Below are 22,180 nucleotides of genomic sequence, written 5' to 3' on the forward strand. Positions count from 1 at the left end.
TTTCTTTCGCTCTTGCAGCTACAGCTCACGCAACAACTCGCTCGACCGTGACGCTACCCCGCCGAATGCGTCGATCCTGTCCGCTGCTAGCAGCGTGTCTTCCCTCTCGATGGACTCCACAACATCCGGTAGTCAGCGATCGAATCATAACGGAGGTGTCGGCAGTGTACGGACACCACAGTCGAACCGATCGCAAGGCAACGGTACAGTGGCGAATCGCAGTGCAAACGGCTCGAAAGACCTCGAAGCACCGATCATTAATGGGCAGCTGGTGCAAAACTCACCGCTCAAGAGCAGTTCGCCCGATTTCTACATCATCAAGGTGACGTACGAGACGGAGCAGGTCGAGCTGGATGGGATCGTGCTGTACAAGAGCATCATGCTGGCGAACAACGAGCGCACGCCTCAAGTCATCCGGAACGCGATGCTTAAGCTCGGTCTGGAGGGAGACCCGGATCGGTACACCTTAGCGCAGGTACTCCCGGACAAGGAGCTACTGCTGCCGAACAATGCAAACGTGTACTATGCCGTCAACACCGCCTACAACCTTAACTTCATCCTGCGACCGAAGAAGGACGCTACGGGTAGCAGCTCTTCGGTGCCGAGTTCCACCGGTCGTCCGTAGGACGATGCAGTGGCCTGGGGGTTTTGTACATTTATTTTAAGCCTAGTGAATATGGAAGGAATCTTACGTTTTGTTACTGCTTTGTTTTTAACCCAACCCGATACCATCTATCTATATATCGCGTATACACCGTATCCAGTAAGAGTAGTCCCCTTTTTCCACACTCCGCAAATCGACACGTGTGCGGCGGCGGCAGTAGAAGGGGTAGTGGTAGTGTGGGGATATTTTATCTTAGATTCTATAAGACGCTAAGAACATGTCGAAACATTTAACAGTAAAGCGGGGCGGGCGGTTAAGTGTGTGGTTCAGGTTTTGAAGCTGAACTGCAGTTGACCCAAAGGGATCATCAATACATGGAAGGTGCATTGAACATAACTAAAGGTATTATCGGGAGTGACGGAGCAAGAGAGCGAAGCAACTCATACACAAAACCATTCAAACATACGACTAACACGCACCCACAAGACTAGAACTACGGAACCTCCTTCTACCCAGGTGCCCTCGTTGAAGACGATAGGAGTTTTGGATGTTGTTTATTTGTTCCGTGTCTTTGCAAGTTTTTCGCGCGAGACAGATCGGTGTATGAGTAGTCGTGGCGGGAGTTGCGTGCACGAGGCAGAACTATTTCTGGATCTATACAACAGAAAGACACGTCGCACTCGGACACTTCCCTGCACGCGAGTAAGTATTTTACTAGGATATTAATAAACTGAAAAACACACACACACAACTATTCCAAACTTATTTAAGGCTGTTTGTAGTAGTTATTTTCATCACCGCACAGAATCATCCGAACAAAACCAAGAAATAGTGTAATACGAAGAAGAGGGAAGTCCGCAAACTTGTCCCCGAAAAGGAGCTGGAATTTCTTAAAACGTTTCTGGAGACATAGTTACATCCATCGTCGTAGCAGGCGTGGCAATCACTTCTCTTCCATCCTTTGCAAGGATCGGTATCGCTTCCAAGGTCCGATATACAGCCACGAATTACTGGAAGTGAAATGTCTCTCATCATTCCTGACTCCTCATATTGAACAGTTACAGTTTTTACCTGTATCGCCATATATTCTTGTAAAACAGCCATCGTTATTGCGATGATATCGGCACTTCTGCAGCTCGTCACGACGCTGCTCCGTGTCACAGTTCGAAGCATGCTCACTGCTGCACTGATAACAGGACAAGCGATTCACTGGATACGCTTGCTTGTTACAGCTGTCACCACTGCATGTGTCACACGACGACGAATCTCCTTCCGTACATAGCGTATCGTTGCTTAAATCAGACACACAACCACGCTGAAGACTACCGTCCGCATCAGTCCGTACATAGCAACGATCGTTTTGAACGTGACGCCTACAGTACTGCACACTGCCATCGTCCGTTTGCTCCTGAGCACAGCTGAGCTGTTGGCGTGAATCACACTGTACACAGCTAAGTGTGCTCTTCGGACGAAAGCCAGCATTACATCCCGATCCATCACAAACAGTACAATCGACATCACCTTGCTCACAGCCCGCTATCACCTCTGGGTCGGAAAGGTCCGACAAGCATCCACGCACCAGGAATCCTTTCTCATCCACCCTTGAGTAACATTTACCCTCCGAGGGTGTCTTACAAACCGTTGCTGTTCGGCTTCCACCCGAGCAGAGCGTCATGTTCGATGTACACTGCAGACAACGATCGTCTTGCCGAACTGTAGCGGTGTTACAGTTCCACCTGGAACAGACAGCACACTCCACTGACGATTGGCTCGAATTACACTTCGCAAGATCCTCCTCAAGCACCGAAGACAAGCAATCCCGATAGGTTACGTGGAAACCCTTAAACACACTCACACAACGATCACCAGCAACGAGCCTTACGCAAGGCTTCTCAAACTGTTTGGCGTAGGGCAGCAGCCGGCAGGTGTTTGATACACTTGACTGACAGATGTTGCACCTCAAGCGATCCGCAGGATATCGATCGATGTTGCAGCCTGAGTAAACGTCACACAGAATACACTCCCCACCAGCAGCTACACATTCGGGGTCTTGCGAGCATCCGCGATAAGTGTGTCCGTTGGGCAGGATTACGGTTGCACAAGCACGATCTCCCGCCGCACAATTCTTCGTGAGCGAGGTGTACGGGTTCCAGACGCAATCCTTATAGCTCGATGAAACGCACGCGTGGCAGTAGAATGTGTCGTCTGCTATAAAATCAGAGCACGTTAGTATGTTTTTTGAAACCATTTTATAGCAAGCATGCTTACCACCTGTACATGAGGGCACTATAAAAGCAAGTAGCAGCAAGGAAAGAGCCATATGAAGATCGTTTTACTGTAAAGGATTGGAGACTACTACCATGGACTGTCGGACACCTTGCCCGAACAGTTCTTCTTAGAGGGTTCTTATCGCTCTCTTAAGGAAAGCAATCGAGTTGATCCCTTTATCACTGAGCTTTCGTTATTTAGACGCCACATTTGAAGATGAGGCGAGTGCCAGTAGAGCTATCACGCTTTACTATTGTTTGAGTAGATAGCATTGAGCGGTAGGATTAATGCTTGATTCATGAAGTACTGATACGGTAATAACTGTGAGAAGAAAGTGAGCAGACACTATTGTTTACGTTCAGTGCATGAACACTATTTGCTTAAAGTTGAGATAAATTTTGTATGAGAACATTTACACCAGGTGCACAATATTGACTAGCTTCGATTGATGTCATACACGGGGAAGAAGCGATAATCTGCAGGTGTCTAGTAAACGGTGAGGAGTCCTTGGACGATCACCAGTACAAGAAGTATGAAACCTTGCTGGGACTTTAAATGATCCACACCGTTTAGAGACTTCAGATTGCAGTGATCTGTGCCGCATATATAACAGTCCTTGCGGTCTAATCCTTTGCAGGGATCCTCCATCGTGATGTAGTCTGATTGGCATCCTCGTATCACTGTGAAGAGTATTGAAAACATATTAAGACTCCGCTGGACATCAGAAGAGACTCTTGGCCTACCTATTCCGTTGACATCCTTCGCATAGCAGAGATCATTGCGTCGAAAGCGTGGACAAAAGTGTGATTTTAGCACGCTCGCCTCACGGGAACAGTAGTGATCGAGCTCTAGCGATCGACACTGCACGCACTGTCGCCAGGCATCGCGATTGCACGAGTTGCCGTTGCACGTCCTGCAGGAACTGTCCGTTTCGTTCAGGCAAATGCGCTTTTGAGGTTCCTTGAGCGTTGAAAAGCAACCACGCTCAAGAATGTCATCTGCAAGGACAGGGTTTAATTAAAGACGAGGAGACTTAGCTGACTTGCGAGACGTACCGTTCCGAACCATCGTGAAGCACGGTTCGTTGAGATGGTCACAGTGGTGATCGATGCTCGTACCATTCGCACAGTAAGGATCGGTCGAATCGCACACCAAACACCGCGAAGGTCGCAGAGCACTTTCCGGCTGTCCATTGCAGCCATCCGTGCCGCACTCGAGGCAGGTCAGCTTATTCGCACAGTAGTGTCTACCACATCCCCGATGTACTGCGAAGGAGAACGGTTAAGCCAGCAGAAAGAGCCGAGTTTCTTAAAACTTCATCTTACCCTCGCCATGGTTGTTGTCCTCGAAGCAATCGTCGTTGATTTTGAGGCAAAATTCCAGAAACGTATCGTCAGTCTGCCTAGCTGAGCATGATCCTTCCAAGAAACTACTGCACGCATAGCAGCTGCGCCATTTCGGTGTGTTGCATCCGTTCCCCTCACACGTGTGACAGGCAACGCTGCTCGAACTTTGGCAAATCTTTTGATTGGTGGCGGTGAGCTGCGACAAACATCCGCGATGAATGGCTTTCGTTGAGGCTCGTCGATAGAAGCACACATCGTCCGGATTATCGCAGGGGATCGCTGGTGCCGTCCCATTCATACAACCGATATGCATGTCCGAGTGACATTGCAAGCAGTGCGTTGGGTTGAAATAGCTTTTCGCAGAGTCCCGATTGCATCCATCTCCGGTGCATTGCACGCAACTGTCAGGATTATCACACAGGACACCCTCAAGGTCTGATGTACAGCCTCGTCTAACTAGGTGTTTGGAGGGACAGAGAAGTCAAGCCTCAATTTAGACCACCCGCTAAAGAAGTACTTACATTCCATTGGACCGAGCATGGCGTAACATTCGCCACGCTTCGCGTACTGTGGACAGTACTTGAGAGTGTCTCTAGCTGTTTGTTTCCCGGAACACTCGTCACTAGTCGCGTTGCTGCACTGGAAACAACTCCCCCATGGGTCTTTGTTGCAGTTCTTATCAGCGCATATCAAACAGCGCCCATCGTTCTCGCAGTCACCCAGCTCAAGGTCCGACAGACATCCACGGTGGAGGTTCAAATCATCATCAACCGTTGTGTAGCATCGATCGTTACGATCTTTGCATTCACTGACGTGACCAGCGATGGGGTGATCACAGTTTTCAAGCTCCGAGTTGCACTGGTAACAGGTATGTACAGCATCCAGCTCATGCTTTGGAAGATCGTTACAGCCTTCCTCGCTGCATGCCACACACCGGTTGTTTCCATCACAGATGGTCGTCCCCGCGTTTGTGCAGTCTCGAGTCACTGAAAGGATATCGAAAAGATATTACCTAAGGAACCATCGAGAAGTGTCTATCAAGGCCTACCAAATCCATCTTCTATTGACGCGTAACACAGGCTACTCGCATGGTACGATGGACAAAATTCCATCAACTCTGGCGCTAGTTTATGATCACAGCTGTTATCGGATGGCGTGCTTTGACAACGGAAACACTTGGGCCATTGCAGCTCGTTACAGCCATCCGCCGAACAGACGATGCACGATGGATCCGCATCATTCTTACAAACTTCCTGCACCGTATCGTTCAACGTCGATAGGCATCCTCGTTCAAGAAGATTACTGCTGCTCACGGCAGTGTAGCAAAGATCGTCTTGTACTGGACACGGAGTGCTCTCGATCGTCCCTTCCAAACATTCAGCGTCGATCGATGTACACTGTTGGCATTTGATGTGCATCAAAGAGAAATCTGGCACCTTATTGCAGGAGTCTCCCGAGCAGATGACACAGTGTTCTGCATCACCACAAAGCTGTTCTTCGGTGCCTACATCAGAAAGACAGCCACGAGTAAGCTGATGGTTGCGATCGATCTTTGTGAAGCATTTGTCGTCTGTGGTGTAGGATTTGCAGAATTCGGCATCCCTCTCAGGCTGTTCATCTGCGCAACTGTTCGTGACGGATTGATCACACTGATGACACTTCGTCCAAGGGTTTTGATTGCATCCAGGCTCTTCGCATACGACGCAGGAAAGATCATGGGGATCAGTGCACTTCTGCTGCTCGGTACCTTCAAGCGATGAGAGACAGTTTCGGGTTAATGTGCCATCTGGAAGGAAGAAAGCTCATTAATATCTCACCCAATGTCTCTTCAATGTTGTCTTTTTCTCACCAAATACACGCATAAAACACTTGTCGCTTTTCTCGGGACACCGCGCCGTCTCAGGAAGTAGCTTGTTGCAATCACTGCTCTCATCCGTCGAAGTACATTGAACGCAACTACTGAAGCTCTTGAGCGAATCTTCCGGTTGTACATTACAATTATCCGTTGCACATGTCTCACAGGCTACAGTATCCGCGCAGACGGCACTCGGACTGTTCAGCTCCACAGAACATCCCCTTTCAAAATCGTCTTCAGTGATTCTAGCATAGCAAGCACCCTGTTCATCAAACTCAGAACAGAACGAGGCAAGATCGTTCAGCGATGCAACAGGTGGGTCGGCACAGTCCGCGCTTTGGGACTTTTTACATTTTAAGCACTTCAACCATAGCTGGTTATTGCAGGATGGAGATCGGCAAGTAATGCAGGACGAATCGGACGTGTTGTGACAGGTGGCTTGTTCACTTTCTTCCAGCATCATTAGGCATCCTCTCTGAAGGTTTTCTCCTGTACAAGAGCAGTCACAAGAGTAGTCACAAAGAGGACAAGTAACTAACTCCTTTCGTACTCACTTACCTACTACTCTCGTGTAGCAAACGTCATTTAAATCATCACACTCCTCCGCACCCATTGCCGCTTTGTCGCACTCTTCTCCATCCCTCTCCGAACTGCAGCTTATACACCGCGCCATGTTGCGCAAATCATTCTCGTCCACACCATTACAGCCACTGCTAGGACAAGCAATACACATCGGATCTCCCGCACATACGTCCTCGCCGTCCTTGTTCAAATCAACCTCACAACCCCGCTCGACATGGTCATCCACTATTCGAGCGTAACACCGATCGTCTGGCCGGAAACTGTCGCAAAATGTATAGTCAAGAGCACTCTCCTCTGGATTATCGCATTGAGGATCAAGCAAACTTGAGCAACGATAACACTTAATCCTTGGATACTGATTGCACCCGTGCCCGGTGCAGCTGTAACAAGAGCTATCCTCTTCGTCGCGGCACTTCTGTTGATCCGCCTCCGCTAGAGTTGACAGGCAGTTACGCTCCAATATGTCACCCTGAACTCTGGAGAAACAGCTATCCTCTAGCTGATCACACTCCTCTGCCCCGAGATGCACTTCATCACAAACCATCGTATCTCCATTGTTTGACGAGCAACGAAAACATTTGGCCACGTTATTCAGGTACGTTTCAGACTCCACGTTACAGCCATCCAAATCGCACGAAAGACAACGATTGTTTCCCCCACAAATAGCTTCCGACTCTGCACTACAGCCTCGCTCAAGATCATCGCCTAGAACTCTCGAAAAGCAACGGGCATCGGGCAGGAAGCTTGGACAAAAGGTTGATTCCAAGGTGCTACTGATGACCAAGTCAATACACTCTATGTTTTCTGACTTTTTGCATTGGATACACTTGAGCAACTGATCAGTGTTGCATCCAGCATCGGTGCAGGTAATGCAAGTCGAATCGTCTCCGGTACAGACATCTAGCTCTACAGCAGGAAGCGTTGACAGACAGTTTCGCTCTAGAATGTTTCCTGTGGAACGAAAGCGCTATTGAAGGGTTCACTTATCACACGAGCGTACTAACCTCGGATCCGTGAAAAACAAACATCATCTTCCTGAGGACAATTCTGTGCTGGAAGCGTCCCCTTGACGCACTCTTCATTCGCATCATCTTCCGAAGAGCACACTAAGCACTGAGCTGGTATCACCAACGACGTTTGAACATTACAGTTATCACTATTTCTTCCTACGATGCATCGCTCTAGCTCATCACACCTCTTTCCAGCAAGTTCCAGCGTAGATTCACAACCCTTGGCAATAGACTTTAGCGTGAGACTTTCAACACTCTCCACTATCTCATAACATCGATCGGTGGATCGATACTGAGGACAAAAGGTAACAAGCTGCCGAGCGGTGCAGCTATCTGGACCCGCATCGTCACAGTGTGCACATCGAAGCCAGGACACGCTGTTGCACCCGTTTTCGGAGCAGCTTAGACACGCGTGGCCTTCTTCTTGAGGGCAATTCTGGTACACCTCTGTCGATGTTGAATGGCTTGATAAGCAGCCGCGTAATAGCACACCTTCACACGATGCAAGTCAAAAATGGATTTTTAATAAAATAGCGTGATAAAAATGTAACACTTGAAAATTCTCATACCATTGGCCACACTTGTGAAGCAGGCATCACTTTCCGCGGTGCAGTTTGCAACATGTTCCAATGAACCTTCGACACATCCTTCCTGGTTGGAATCACACACTAGACACTGGGACACGGAAGCTAGAATGATGCGATTATTGAATAATTAGATTATGCTAGAGCTTCGTTGAGGGTTAGAACTATTAAAGTACCGTGAGATGTGTAAAATAACTGGAAACAGATGAGTAAAGTGACAAGAGATCCGCGTAGTATCGTCATCCTCAATCAATAGGTGTGAGCTGGCTCAGCCGTAAACTTCAACTGAGTGGAGGATCCTAGTGCAGCGAGGCTATAGATAACCTCTTCAGCGGCTCAAGTGCAGCACCGTAAAGAGCCAGAGTAAACAAGGCTCTTATCAGACGTGCTGTCAGTGGCTGTTGATTCGAGCATATAATGGTGCACGTGTGTAGAGCATTAGCATACACCATACGAATCAATAGAAGGTGACTCCTGTATCATATGCAGTAGATTAATAGGTCGTGGATGAATTCTATGAAGAATTGTATGATCTCTTCAGTGATTTCTTCCGCCTAGAACTCTTCAAGAAACGTAAGCAGAAAATAGTATTCAATCACATTGGATGCGTCACCCTGTCTCAGACATGCCACGAGCTTCCTTCGGTTGTGCCCTAAGTACATCACGTAGCTAGAGCCTAATCCCTCAAACAATTGAAACTCTAGCACGGTAGCGTCAAGAAGCATTATCGATTTCTGAGGGATTGTGGTGCAAGAATCTTTACTGCCAGATGCGCCACTGAAGTGGGGCGTGGACGTGATTGGAGCATTGATTTATCATTTTGTTTTAAGTGGCAATCGGCAATTTATACTTTGTCTTAATTCTTCGCACAAGCTACCGTTCTTTTAAATTCTCTACCTGTGTGCGATGTTTTGTTGCGGAAAAGACTCGTCAAGGTATGACATTACAGGCGATGTTTTCCATTCCGAAACGTCAAACTTTCACTTGCGTGCGTTGTTTCCCCCCCTCGAAAGCTCCGAAAGCTTTCTCCTGCCAATCATTTTTCCTCGTGCTATCTCTTTCTGTGTTTTTTCCCGACTTTGACGTTTCGTTGCTCTCCAGGTTTTACGTTCAAACAGTCTACTGCACTCTCGTTAGATTTCTCATTTTCCTTTTATTCTCTCAGCTCCGATGGGTTCCACACAAGCTGTCAGAAAACTTCGACTGGGAAAGCTCTCTCTCCCTCTCGGGCTTCCTTGCGTAAAAGCGAGCGAAACTCTCTCTCTCTCTCTCTCGCTCTCACATTACTCCACGTCGAAGTAGCCATGATGAATTTCTTCAGTTCGAGGTGAAACGTTCAAAGTAAAGCATACGACGGTACGATTCGCAACCAGAGTTTTATCCCCCTCCTTGAGAAAGTGCTGGGGACAGTGGATATAAAATCAATTCCAGCAATTCAGTGTAGTTCAAAGTGATCGGTTCCCAAAGGAAAGGATATCGCTACTGTGAAAAGGCAGAACAATCGTAGTATAAACATGGATATTTGCACTACCTTGGGCCAACCCAGCAGCACACACTACTAACAGGCTGTTTTTGCCTGGCTGCCTGACTGTCGAGTGAACCGTGAATGAGGTGGCAATAACCTTCCTTCTTTTATCGTGGTTTCTTCCCGCATCACACCCACCCCCACAAGGGGGGCACTTCGCCAGGTTGAGCTTCCTTTTTTCCTTGTTCCAGTCGTTCCCCCATTTGCACATTCCGATAGTGTGTCACCGTAATTGCTTTCGGCTGGCGTAACGTGAGCGATGGTGAGGTGGCGTACATCCTGGGCCCTCGAAGCACAGCTAATCTAAAGTGCCCCACAATCAGTACACTGCTTCGAACCAGGTCCAGGGCATCACGAGGAAAAGGCGTCAAAGCTGTACGAGGTGCCCAAAGGCGTGTGTGTGAAAGTGACAAGCGAATGAGAGGGAGAGTGAGAGAGAGAGAGAGAGCAAGCGGGAGGGCGGATGTCCATTCCGAGAAAGGTTACTTCAAATCGGCTTGAGATAAGGTGCACTACGCGACAAACCGAACGGAATCGATCCAAGGATACTGGGCGATTATGGCCACCCGGGGTTGAACGCAGACCACAGATAAGACGCCATTCTATCCAGTGCTAAAGATTAGCTCCAGAAACGAGCTCCCGGAGAAGTCCCGGAGAATCGAAGAAGAAAAAAAGGTGCTGTAACATAACAAATTCTTTCCCCCCCCACCCCCCACAGCCTGCTCTGATGGGTTTGACTTTGAAAGTAGTGTCCCTTGACTGCCTTCACAAAGGAAATGTACTCCGTCTCCCTCTCTTCCGCCTTCTTACTCCTCCTGTCCCTTGCCTTCTTAAAGGGCGCCAGCTTACGGACATCGTTTGCTGTCAAACTCGCGCGCGCGTGTGTGTGTGTGTGTGTCTGTGGCGCTGAAAAATGTGGGTGTGAGCCGTGACTTTGCCCATCCACTGTGGGGCACCCCGAAAACCCAGCATATAAACATGCTGCCGCACAGTGGGAACGTTCCAGTGGAAAACGAAAAAAGGATCCGCAAGTCAAGTTGTTGTTGGTCGCCCCTTGTGGGTGTTTGTGTGTGTGTGTTTCATCGACTGGAAATTGGCAGGCAGCAAAAAGGAAAAGTGAAAAATGGTGTGCTTTCACCCATTGTGTGTGCGCGAGCGGAATTAGGGCAAGGTGGCAACAGTAGAAGCAGCGAAGGAGTAGCTAGTAGCACACACACACACACACACAGGGTGTTCCAGGTGGTGCGCGATTCCAACGAGCTTCGTTCGTCTGCGGGTGTGTGTGTGCGTGTGACGTTGTAAGGGCGTACAGGGTTGCGATTGTGTGCGTGTGCCAGTGCGTGTCATCATGCCATTGTGGATGTGTGTTTATAGAGTAGTCTACCGAGGAGAGTCACCACACGGATAGAGTCGAAGCTACTAACAAGCAGCGCCTACTACTGTGACGGGACCGGTGCTGATGTGTGCGTGTGCGTTTGTTGGCGCCTCCGATGGCTCGCCTACTGTGTGCGGTGGTGTGTTTTGCGTGTAATGGAATGAAGACGAGCTGGCGCGCGCTGTGTGATGTGTATTCCCGCGGAGTCTCGACACACCGACGACGTTGTCTGGAGCCGTGGGAAGGCCTCCGCGCGACTGTCCGCGAATGTCCTGGACGGTGGTGGAGTTGAGTTGCGCCTACCGGATTGCATTGTGAGCGTGTGTGCTTGTGTGTGCGGTGATGTTAGTACAGTGTCCACGATTAGCGCAAATAGCGGCACACACTGTGCTGTGGTCCAATACTAAGCTGCTTTTAGTACGAATGGCAGTAACAACAGACACACACCTACTACGATTGTGGCTGAATGATTTAATTGTTCCCCGTACGACAATTAGTACACGTGGATTAGCGATCAGAGTGTGTGTTGCTTCCCATTTTTTTCTCCACGCCAGCTCAAAGTTACAGTAATCGAGGGAAAACCCCCCGCAAAAACCTGCCTTCTACCTGGAGCTGCCCGCCTAGGCTGGTGTGAAAAGCCGACCTTTAATCGCCGTGGCCACCGCCATGGGTGGGTGGACGATTATGGGAATGTCCCTCTCGTTTTCTCTCCCTCAATCTCTCTCTCTCTCTCTCCCTCTCTTGCTTTTGGCAGGTTGTTGGCCGTTTGATTGTGTGAACGATTCCTATTCGTCGTGTGTTGTGCGAGGATTTTGCGTGCGCCGAACAAACGTTTGACGTTACTTGCCTGTTTCTCTTGGTTTTTTTTTTTGCTTTTGGGGCCGGACGGGAAACTCCGAGAATCGATTTTCTTTCGCGTGCTTTATGAAACAGTTTCTGTATTTCTTTTGCTTGCTTCTAGTCTTGTTTCCTTTTTTTCGACTGATTTGATAAGCTTTGTGAGCTGGAGGTGGGAGTTGAGATATTTTCGCAGGTCCTTAATTGGCATTGCTAATAAGCTATTTCGGGGGTCCTAACGTTTGCCACGTGTGTGGGTGTGTGTGTGTGCAGAGAACTCGTTCTGAGTTGAATTACTAGGCTTTAACGGGAAGATTGACCCACTGGGAGCTCTAGATGCTTCTGTTGCTGGTGGTTGGTTAGGCTGGCTTTCACGAATGGGAATTAGCTTCAAATTACAAAGCAGTTCTATCCTATTTCGTAATTCTTTGAAATTTGGGACACTTTAATTGTTTTTGTCTAATAATTTTTACGATAGGTTTATATGAGCAATAGTTGATATAAATTGTATAGGTTAACTGAAGGCATTTTTGTAGTGCGATACTGTACAGTGATATATTCTATTGCAATGTTGAGACTCTTCTCATCTCATCCAGCTTTCGACTAAAGGACTCGTCTAGGAATCCTGACTTATTTTGAGAGTTGAGTTCTTTCCCAAAGGCCTTGATTTATTGTAAAATAATATTTAGGGCATGTTCTTATTTGTGACTTAAAGTCTGTATTGAACAAAGGAGCTCTGGAAGCACAAATAGAGGATATTGTTCTAGAAATCTACCAATTATGACTATTTTTGAGAACATGACGCACCAAATTAAGGTCTTTCATTCACTGTGACCTATTTGAAATTCCAGGAAGATCGTCGAATCGTTTAAGAGGGCCAAACTATAGTTGTTGTGATACAATGGCTAATTTTAAGAATTTATATCACATTTTTGAAGATCACATGGAGGACCTTTAACGACTTGAGCCGTGTGTAAGTGTGTGATAACGAGATTTTAATCCTTTATACTCTACTCAGAACCAATTTCCAATCTACCAAAATTCGGAACATGTGTTTCCAATTTTGATTGCTCAGCTATTAGTAATTAAAATCACTTTCTTCAAGGCAGTGGGAGCTCCATTATTCAATTTACTGATGAAATGTAAATTCTAGCCTCAATGAACGGAATGCATATATGAACAACTGAAATCGCATTCCCCCAAAAGTACCATCATCTCTCACATTCACTCCAGCCCAGCTCGGTCGCAGAAGAAAAACCAATAAAATTTGCTAAAAGCTTCTAACCATCATCGACTACCATCGAGAACGCTGCTTGCCAATTTCGCTACGAAGCCTTCTTCTGGCCTCAAAATCGAAACCTATTTCAAACAGGACCTCTGGCATCCCTGTATCTCTCGATACCACCCATAGGCCCACAAGCCTTCCCAACCGATCGTAGACATGTTTCGGAACAATCAGAAAATAACGCCACAGTGGGCGAAAAGGAAGAAAAAGGAAATAAATTAGAAACCACAAGAGAACTAAAAGCCCCCCAAAGATGGAGCATATAAATTAGCCTCTCCTTACGCGGTTTTATGCCTAGTCTAAACCTCACCAACTTTGCCACGCAAAACAACAGCCCCCTTTCCGGCTTCTGAGCTCTAGCGTAAGCGTTCAGGAAGTCGTCGACGATATGGTTCGGCACTAAATGGCCACTGTCAGAAGATTCGATCGATTTCGGCAGCACTGGCCGCACAGTTTTTGGCGCACAGTGTACTGAACCACTGCTCGCCCCAGTCGATTGTTCGATGCATCCTTCTTCTGACGATCCTTTTTTTTCTCCTCCGTTCTACATTAATGTTGTGTCGTCTTCGGGTGGCGCTATTCCGGCAAACGCGTGGCAACGACGAGAATTGCTGGCAAGGTCGAAGCCAGAAGGGAAACGATCGTTTTTCAGTTCTGCCCTCCGCCGAGTGAAAAAAAAAACGTTTCAGAATCCTCCAGAAGAGGGAGTACTGGGATGTTTTGCGGGAGGCTCTACTAGAGCAAACTGGTGGGCCTTCACTGAGAGTCTACGAAAGTTCAACATCATAGTCGTGCCCTGCATACGAATATTCATTTTCGAAACGACGATCCTATCTCAGTGTGTATATGGGTTTTTTTTGTCTCGTTCCTTTTTATCTATATGCTTTTCCTCCATTTTTTTTCCTTGGCTTTTTTCCACCCAATCGGCGGTGGTCATGGGCTGCTACATCCGTTTCCGGCCAGTAGAGCAACAACGCCGCCAACCAGGAACAGGAAAACAAAACAAGAAACTGTGCAAAATTAGGACACACACAACTTTTCCCCTGGTAAAACTGGTTCTCGGGCGGTTCTTTTGCACTGCAGCGGGGTTCGGGAGATAACATCCTCGGTGGGGGTGGCTTTCTAACGATTTCAGTTGTATATTCTCGCCTCCCAGACCATATCAGACCGAGCGGTCAGAATCGTACCCCAGGATGGAAAGGGGGCAGAACAACGACGAGCTATTATGGAAAATTGTTCCGCTTTCCATATGGCAGCCCAGTACTCTTGCACTGGGCAGCGATGGGAAAAAGGCTTGGAAAATGGGGGAAATGGGTCCTCGAATGGAGCATCGTGTTCTACTGGGGATGAACGTGCGTCACCGGACGCCTCTGCACGTGACGATGAGCGGTGATGATTGATCATGCGAGACCGACCAATCATCTCCGCAGCCTTGGGATAGCTGTAGCCGACTGGAAAATGCGCCCGTGAACAGCAGCAACAACGCCCCGAAATGAGCCATCAGTTTTCGGGAAGGATTAATTCGCCGTTGTTCCGTCAGTCGAGTGCCATGCAACAACCATCGGCTGATAAAACGTGATGAAATTTAATCAAGAATGGGCTGCCGACTCTCTACCGTCCGTGTTATCTTTCGCTGGCCGGTAATCAGCGAACCGTGATGAAACGGTGGTTCGCGCCGTATTTGCATGAGATTTGGATTTATTTATTCGATCGATCCCGCTATGATTGGAAGATATTTGTCTGGACGGTGTGCGAGCGTGTGAGCGCGTGGGTGTGTTTATTGGCGGTACGGTGATTTCGTCGCCTCTTGACTTATCAGCGTGTAAATTGATTAGTTACGTGTGAGGGAAGATTTATGTTTGCATATTGATCGACTTCGGTTGATGGCTTGGGATTTGTAAAAGAAAATGTTTTCTTGATTAAAGGGTGTACACAACAGCGCTTTAATATTTCAATTCATCATGTTGTCTGTAGCTCTCCAACCACAGCGGCTCATTTGGTTGGTTAGTTTTACTCCGTCGAATCTGTATGAAGGATTTCGATGGAGGCGCCCAGTACTTGAAGATAAATACATTTTTCGTGCTTAATTACATCATTAAAATCATTCTGCCTCCAGCTTCCGTGGCGATAAGACGTGTTTCGCTGTGGAGCGTCAAACGGGTCATTTGCGTACGGCAGATAGTGGTCATTGTCCTCGTGTGCGATAGCGTAATCAACGTGATTACCCGTATCGCACTAATCGGTGTCTCCGCCTTTCTCCGGCTTTCGCTCGGAGTTTGTGTTTATCGATCGAGTGGCGCCTAGCCCCGATCAACGTGTGTTCTTAGTGTTGTGAGTGTGTGTATCTGTTGATCGTTGCGATAAGCAAGCGTATCCACGCTGCATCGTCGCATCGATCGTGATCAGTCCAGTGTGTGTGAGTTTGTGTGTGTACCTTTGCGCGCGTGCTGTCTATCGTGTGTGACGGTAAGTTTTGTCCTGTCCCACCTCTCCCGTTGTCTTCGGTCCTGGCATGGGGTCAGATAATTCTGACTCGGAAAGGGAGATTGAGCCCAATGTAAAGCGTAAACCAGGTCGCCCTAAGGCCGCTCCTGCCACTAAAAAGGTGGCATTGGAAGAGAGACCGTCTTCCTCGAAGGCGTCGAGTGCCCCATCGGCAAATAGTTTTTGTGCCCCGCTGACAAAAACTAATCAGCCATCTGAACATCGAGCTCGTGCTTACCCGGTGTCGTGGGAGGGTAAGCCATTAGTTTATTTTATGCCACGTACCAAGCAGCTCGATGTAAGGACGATCGCGGCAGTTTTGTTTAAAAAATACCCGGGTGTTGCCGATGTGTTTCGGATGCGCCCAAACAAGATCAGGGTAACCGCAAAGGACCGGGCTCAAGCCAACGTCATTGCGGCTGATCCAGATTTTACGGAGCACTACCGGGTTTATATTCCCGGTAGTCTGGTGGAAGTTACCGGCGTGATCGAAGACTTCGATTATCCGGAGGAGGAGGTGATTAAATTCGGCGTAGGTGCATTTCATGCACCAGACACGCCGAAGGTAAAAGTCCTTGAGGCAAAAAAGCTTTTTAAGCTTGATGCCTCATCGAAAAATGAAAAAAAATATATCCCGACCACCTCCCTCCGGATCACGTTTGAGGGAACGGTACTTCCGCAGGCCCTCATTTTAGAAGGCCTCCGGATACCCATCGACCGGCCATACGTGCCAAGGGTGGCCACCTGTTCGAAGTGCAGCCGGATTGGACATGCCGATCCGTTCTGCACTCGCAAGATTTGCTGCGGAAAATGCAGAGGGGCTCACGCTACCGAGGAGTGCAAAGCCCCATCCCAAAAATGTTCGCATTGTCGGGAGGAGTGGCATGAGGTTGCATTGTGCCCTGTGTACCGGAAACTGCAAAAGGAGCAGACCAAAACAGTAGCCGAGCGGGCACGCGGCTCGTACAGCGATGCTCTCAAGGGAGCAAACGCATCGAACCCTTTTGCAGTTTTGGGTACAACTGCAAATGGCGAGCCTAGTCCGACTGCACCCGAACAGGTGCCACTGAGATCGGTAAAGATCATGAGAGTGCCCTACAAAAAGGTACAGCGGAAGGTTTTAAAGACGAAAAGTAAACCTTTGGCACCACAGCGCCACGCTAAAGTTTCTTCCCCCGGTCCAAAACGTGACGCTGATCCCAAAACTCCAGCCCCCCAAATTGCCAGGAAGCAGCCCAAGAAGAAGCGATCTTCTCGGACCGAAGCTCCGGTGGAAAGCCTGGCTTTTCCGACGGAGCCCACGAGCTTCCCGAGAACTCCCACCCCGTCCCTTTCCGAGATCCTTGAGTCCCTCCTAATGACCCTTAACCTCCCGCAGCATCTGCACATGATCGCTACTTGGGCCCTTCCTTTCCTGAAGGGAATGATCAAACAGTGGCTGGCTCAATGGCCATGCTTAAGTATGATGGTCCGTTTGGATGATTAATGGCTCCTACGGCTACTATCATACAGTGGAACTGTAGGAGTTTGCTTGGCAAGCTAAACTCCTTTAAAGCATTAGTGGGCGAACACAACTGCGATGTGTTTGCCCTCTGTGAAACTTGGCTATCGGATGAAATTAAATTAACCTTCCCGGGATATAATATAATCCGTGAAGATCGCGTTACTAGGGGTGGAGGGGTGCTGATTGGTGTTCGAAAGAGTCACACTTTCACCAGAATACCCACCCCTAGACAAGAAATGATAGAAACTGTCGCAGTTAAGGCAAAACTGGGCGTTCTTCACGTGACAATTGCATCCATCTATATCCCCCCGATAGCCAATAATGAAAAAGAAAAAATTGAAAAGTTCAAAGAGGATCTTGGAAATTTAGCAGTGGTCTTGCCTGGACCGCTTTTGATCCTAGGAGATTTTAACTCCCATGGTACTGACTGGGGGTGCGATAAGGATGACATTCGCACTCCTATCATCCGAGATTTCTGCGACAGATTTGGGTTTTCAATTCTCAACTCAGGAGAGGCAACTAGGATGCAGACACCTCAAAGTAGGGCGAGTGCACTGGACCTGTCTCTATGTCCATCAGCAATGGCCCTGGATTTTAGTTGGAAGGTGATCCAGGACCCTATCGGCAGTGACCACTTGCCGATAGAAATTTCCTACATCAAGGGAGGATGTCCAGTAGAAGGGATCCCCGTTAAATGTGACTTAACGAGGAACATCGACTGGACGAGATACGGCGAATTAATAGCCGCTTCGCTTTCACTTGACTTGGAAGATTTGTCTCCTGTCAAGGAGTACGAAAAACTTGTTTCACTGATAAACAAGTGCGCCCTTGAGGCCCAAACAAGGCGCTCCCACCAAGCAAGGACATTTAAAAAACCTCCCACTCCTTGGTGGGACAAGGATTGCCAAGCGGCTTTCACCAAGAAGCGTGAGGCATTTAAAGCCTTCCGGGACACGGGCTCGAGGTCCTTATATGAAAAATATAAAGGACTGGAGAGAACGTGCAAAAACCTGTTGAAGGCGAAGAAAAAGGGTTATTGGCGTAGATACGTCAATAATCTAAACCCCACCACTTCACTTAATTCGCTTTGGAGAATGGCTAGAAGGATGCGAAACAGCAACAACATCAATGAGAGCGAAAGCTTTTCTGGCGAGTGGCTGTATGAATTTGCCCACAAGCTTTGCCCCGATTTCGTTCCTGCGCAAAGCTTTACACAACATGCGCCTGGTAGTGACCCTAGGATGGATTCACCGTTCACAATGGTAGAGCTATCACTTGCTCTCCTATCAAGCAAAAATTCCTCCCCGGGTCTGGATCAGATTAGTAGCAAATTGCTTCAAAATCTGCCCGACGTAGGGAGAAGGCGTCTGTTAAGTATTTTCAACAATATGTTGGAGGTCAACAGCGTTCCGCAAGAGTGGAGAGAGGTGAAAGTTGTCACTATCTTGAAGCCTGGCAAACCGCCATCAAGACACGATTCGTATCGGCCGATATCGTTACTGTCGTGTCTGAGGAAACTCCTTGAAAGGATGATTCTTTTCCGGTTAGAAGAATGGTTGGAATCGAACAACCTTCTCTCGAATACCCAGTTTGGTTTTCGTAAAGCCAGGGGTACTAATGACTGCTTAGCCCTTCTGGTAACAGAAATAGAGCTTGCTCGTGCACGCAAGCAGAACATGGGATCTATTTTCCTGGATATACAGGGGGCATTTGACTCAGTATCACCATACAAGCTGAGTCAAAAATTAGAAAATGTGGGGCTGGGTCCAAAGTTGAACAACTTTCTGTTCAACCTTTTGTCGGAAAAAGCTATGAGTTTCAACAATGGTCATGTGCAACTAAAGCGGACCAGTTTCCATGGACTAGCACAAGGGTCCTGCTTGAGCCCCCTGCTATATAACTTCTATGTCAGTGAAATAGATTCTTGCCTAGCTCCGAACTGCAGCATTAGACAATTAGCAGACGACGGCGTCATATCTTTTGCAAGCAGGGACGCCGTCGAAATCCAACTGGCTTTACAAACCACTTTGGACAACCTTGCCGAGTGGTCTGAAAACCTTGGTATCAAGTTCTCTGCAAAGAAAACTGAGATGGTAGTCTTTTCTCCCTTCAGCGACACGACAAAAAACAGGGAGAAAAGACTATTTGACCCGAAAATTGATGTCTTTTTGTACGGTGAAAAGATATCAACTACCGACAATTTTCGATACCTTGGTGTTTGGTTCAATTCAAGGCTAAACTGGAGTACACATATCACCCATCTGGTGCAAAAATGCAGTAAAAGAATCAACTTTCTAAGGACAGTCACAGGATTCTGGTGGGGCGCACATCCATCAGACGTCCTACGACTGTATAAGACAACGGTACTATCCGTGTTGGAATATGGAAGCATATGTTTTCATTGGGCATCCAACACGCATATCCTCAAATTAGAGAGGCTACAGTATCGTTGTCTTAGACTCGCACTAGGGAGCATGAAATCAACACACAACATGTCCCTAGAAGTGATGACCGGAGTGATGCCGCTAAAACTACGTTTTGAAATGCTGTCGCTTCGCCTTCTAGTCCGTTCTTCAGTATCAAATCCCTTGATCGAAGAAAATTTTAAAGCGCTTCTAGAGACAGGTTCTAAGAGCAAGATCTTGAAAATCTACGAAGATTTTGTTGCCCTACAAGTGCATCCTAGCGCTCCACAGGCATTAAACCGTGCTGCCCTTCCTGAGACCTACAGTTCCCTTTTAACAACAGATTCCTCGTTGCACGAGGAAATTAAGACCATACCGAATGATCTTCGCCCGATGGTAGTTCCGGGCATTTTCAGGGATAAGTATGGCCATTTAGACCAAAGTAGCCAGTATTACACTGACGGATCATCCTCTAAGGAAGGCACCGGCTTCGGCGTTTTTAGTGAGTCCGCCGAAGCATTTTTCAAATTGCGGGAGCCGTGTAGTGTCTACACCGCAGAACTAGCCGCAATCTTGTACGCACTATTGATTATAGCAGCGAGACCTTCGGATCAGTACTTCATTTTTACAGATAGCCTTAGCGCTATCGAAGCACTAAGGTCCCCGAAGGCTGTTAAGAGTCAGGATTTCCTTGTCATTAAAATCATAGAATTGCTTGGCTCCATGTTCGACAAGGCGTTCAGGATTTCGCTAATTTGGGTACCTGCTCATTGTGGAATTCCCGGCAACGAGAAGGCAGACTCACTGGCCAAAACAGGCGTCCAACAAGGCGCATTTTACGACCGTCCGATCTCGGCCCGAGAGTTTCTTCGCCTACCACAGCAACTTTTCCTGTCTCGCTGGCAGAGCATGTGGGAGGCGGACGATCTCGGGCGATTCCTTTTCTCGATCTCTCCGCAAGTGTCCCTGCGGCCTTGGTTCGGTGGGCTCTCTGTAGACCGGGCGTTCATACGCATGATGTCTCGACTTATGTCGAATCATTTCGCGTTGAACGCTCATCTGCAGCGTATAACTCTGGCTCAGACGAAGGTGTGTGGCTGTGGTGACGGATTTCACGATGTGGATCACCTTCTGTGGTCCTGCGTGGAGTTTGAAACTGCAAGACCCTCCTTGTTAAGCGCAGTCGAGAGCATCGGCAGACGACCGGGTATAGAAATAAGGGAAATGTTGGCGACTGGAGACCTCGTATACATGAGGCTCATCTTTCGATTCGCCAGAGACAACGGTCTCATCCTTTGATTCCGCATCCCTATTATCCTTCCAATCCACATCCGCCACTCCTTTTTTGTTATTCGTTGTGTTGTCTTTGTCTTAAGTGTTAAGTTTTTTTTTGTTGTAGTGCCACGGGTGATCCGCTGACGAAGCAACAGCATCCGGGGTCAAAGACGTCACTGTCGTAAGAAGAGAGGCAGAATTTTTCTGTAACAGTGTCCTTCATCTCTGTCTAGCCTTGATGGAGCGAGTGCGGCCTTGCTGGCGTTGGGTTCGGAGGTGGTCGGCGGGTTCAACCTCGTAATTAGCAGAGACCCTGCTGTTACGGGATGGAACTCGCCGATAGCTTCTGAATTCGGTGCTGGCTTGATCGAGCTCGGGCTATCACTGCTGGGCAGATTGAGGTCCACTGTTCACAGGCAAATGTTTGTGCTGTCACAATTGTTGTTTTCCTTCTGTTTTGTTTCAGTCCAGATCCGTTACACGGAAGGATGGAGTCCCGTGTGTACACATCTCAACCACCAACACACTCTACACAGCAATAGACCCGGACCAACAATAGAACTGGACAAACTCACCACAACCTCCACACATCTACAACCGAGCACGCCCGGGATAAGGCGAAATATCAAGGAGGAAATGCCTTGGTAATTTTTTGTGTCATTGAATTTTGTACTTCGTCAGCACATGCGGTACTGACCATACGGCGTCAAGCCGTCATAATCGAAAATAAATAAATAAATAAATACATCATTAAAATATAGTTTTATCTCATCAGAATTGGTTTTCATTATTTATTTAGTATTTTAAACAGTCTTTAAACTTGAATATCTACACTTGAAATTTAAGCACATTATAAACTAAGTACATAAGTACAGTGTCAAAATCAGTATTATCATTTAAAGTCACAAGGATTTATGATATTACAAATATACAATGCATGTTTTTATCGTACATTAAACAAAAGATGACAGTTCCCTTTATTTCAAGGATAAAATAATAATCTAATTGACACAGACAGAGTAAATGTCTAATTTTAATGAAGTACTGGGCGCCTCCAGCTATATTTGCCTTCTAAGAAGTATTCTCACAACTTACTGAACACAATGCTGCACGGAAAAACTAGATCCATTATGAACTGAGGGATATATCTATTTTGTTTGACTCAAAACAATTTCTTCAGAAATTAAGAGCATCGCCATTCTACAATTAAACTTACAAACTTCCGCTTCTTCAATAAGCAT

The 22,180-nt window shown here is 47.6% G+C and overlaps 3 protein-coding genes across 22 annotated transcripts in view; 2 read left to right on the top strand and 1 right to left on the bottom strand.

The window, feature by feature from the left end:
- LOC118508136 (ral guanine nucleotide dissociation stimulator-like 1) overlaps window positions 1-1,369 on the top strand; it is a 31,355-nt gene extending 29,986 nt beyond the window's left edge. For all 8 annotated transcript variants that reach the window (XM_036047649.1, XM_036047650.1, XM_036047648.1 and 5 more), the window contains one exon: window positions 19-1,369. In XM_036047649.1, coding sequence (XP_035903542.1) covers window positions 19-625 — 607 coding nt within the window. In that variant the 3' untranslated portion in view covers window positions 626-1,369. The remainder of the gene's footprint in view (window positions 1-18) is intronic.
- Window positions 1,297-8,535, bottom strand: LOC118508135 (extracellular matrix protein FRAS1-like). Its single transcript, XM_036047642.1, has 13 exons — window positions 8,426-8,535; window positions 8,235-8,354; window positions 7,660-8,157; window positions 6,632-7,606; window positions 6,068-6,562; window positions 5,267-6,004; window positions 4,740-5,204; window positions 4,198-4,674; window positions 3,928-4,137; window positions 3,616-3,870; window positions 2,873-3,552; window positions 1,676-2,812; window positions 1,297-1,614 (listed from the first exon to the last, which is right to left on the bottom strand). Exons 1-11 carry the CDS (start codon window positions 8,490-8,492, stop codon window positions 3,359-3,361), a joined length of 4,494 nt encoding a protein of 1,497 aa, XP_035903535.1. The 5' UTR covers window positions 8,493-8,535; the 3' UTR covers window positions 1,297-1,614; window positions 1,676-2,812; window positions 2,873-3,358.
- Window positions 8,536-9,559: 1,024 nt separating this feature from the next.
- The window catches only part of LOC118508138 (whirlin), an 86,393-nt gene continuing 73,772 nt past the window's right edge, over window positions 9,560-22,180 (top strand). For all 13 annotated transcript variants that reach the window (XM_036047652.1, XM_036047654.1, XM_036047655.1 and 10 more), the window contains exon 1: window positions 9,560-9,605. The gene's annotated coding sequence lies outside the window, so the exon portion shown is untranslated. The remainder of the gene's footprint in view (window positions 9,606-22,180) is intronic.

Source organism: Anopheles stephensi, chromosome 2, assembly GCF_013141755.1.
Source record: "Anopheles stephensi strain Indian chromosome 2, UCI_ANSTEP_V1.0, whole genome shotgun sequence".
NCBI lineage: Eukaryota > Metazoa > Arthropoda > Insecta > Diptera > Culicidae > Anopheles > Anopheles stephensi.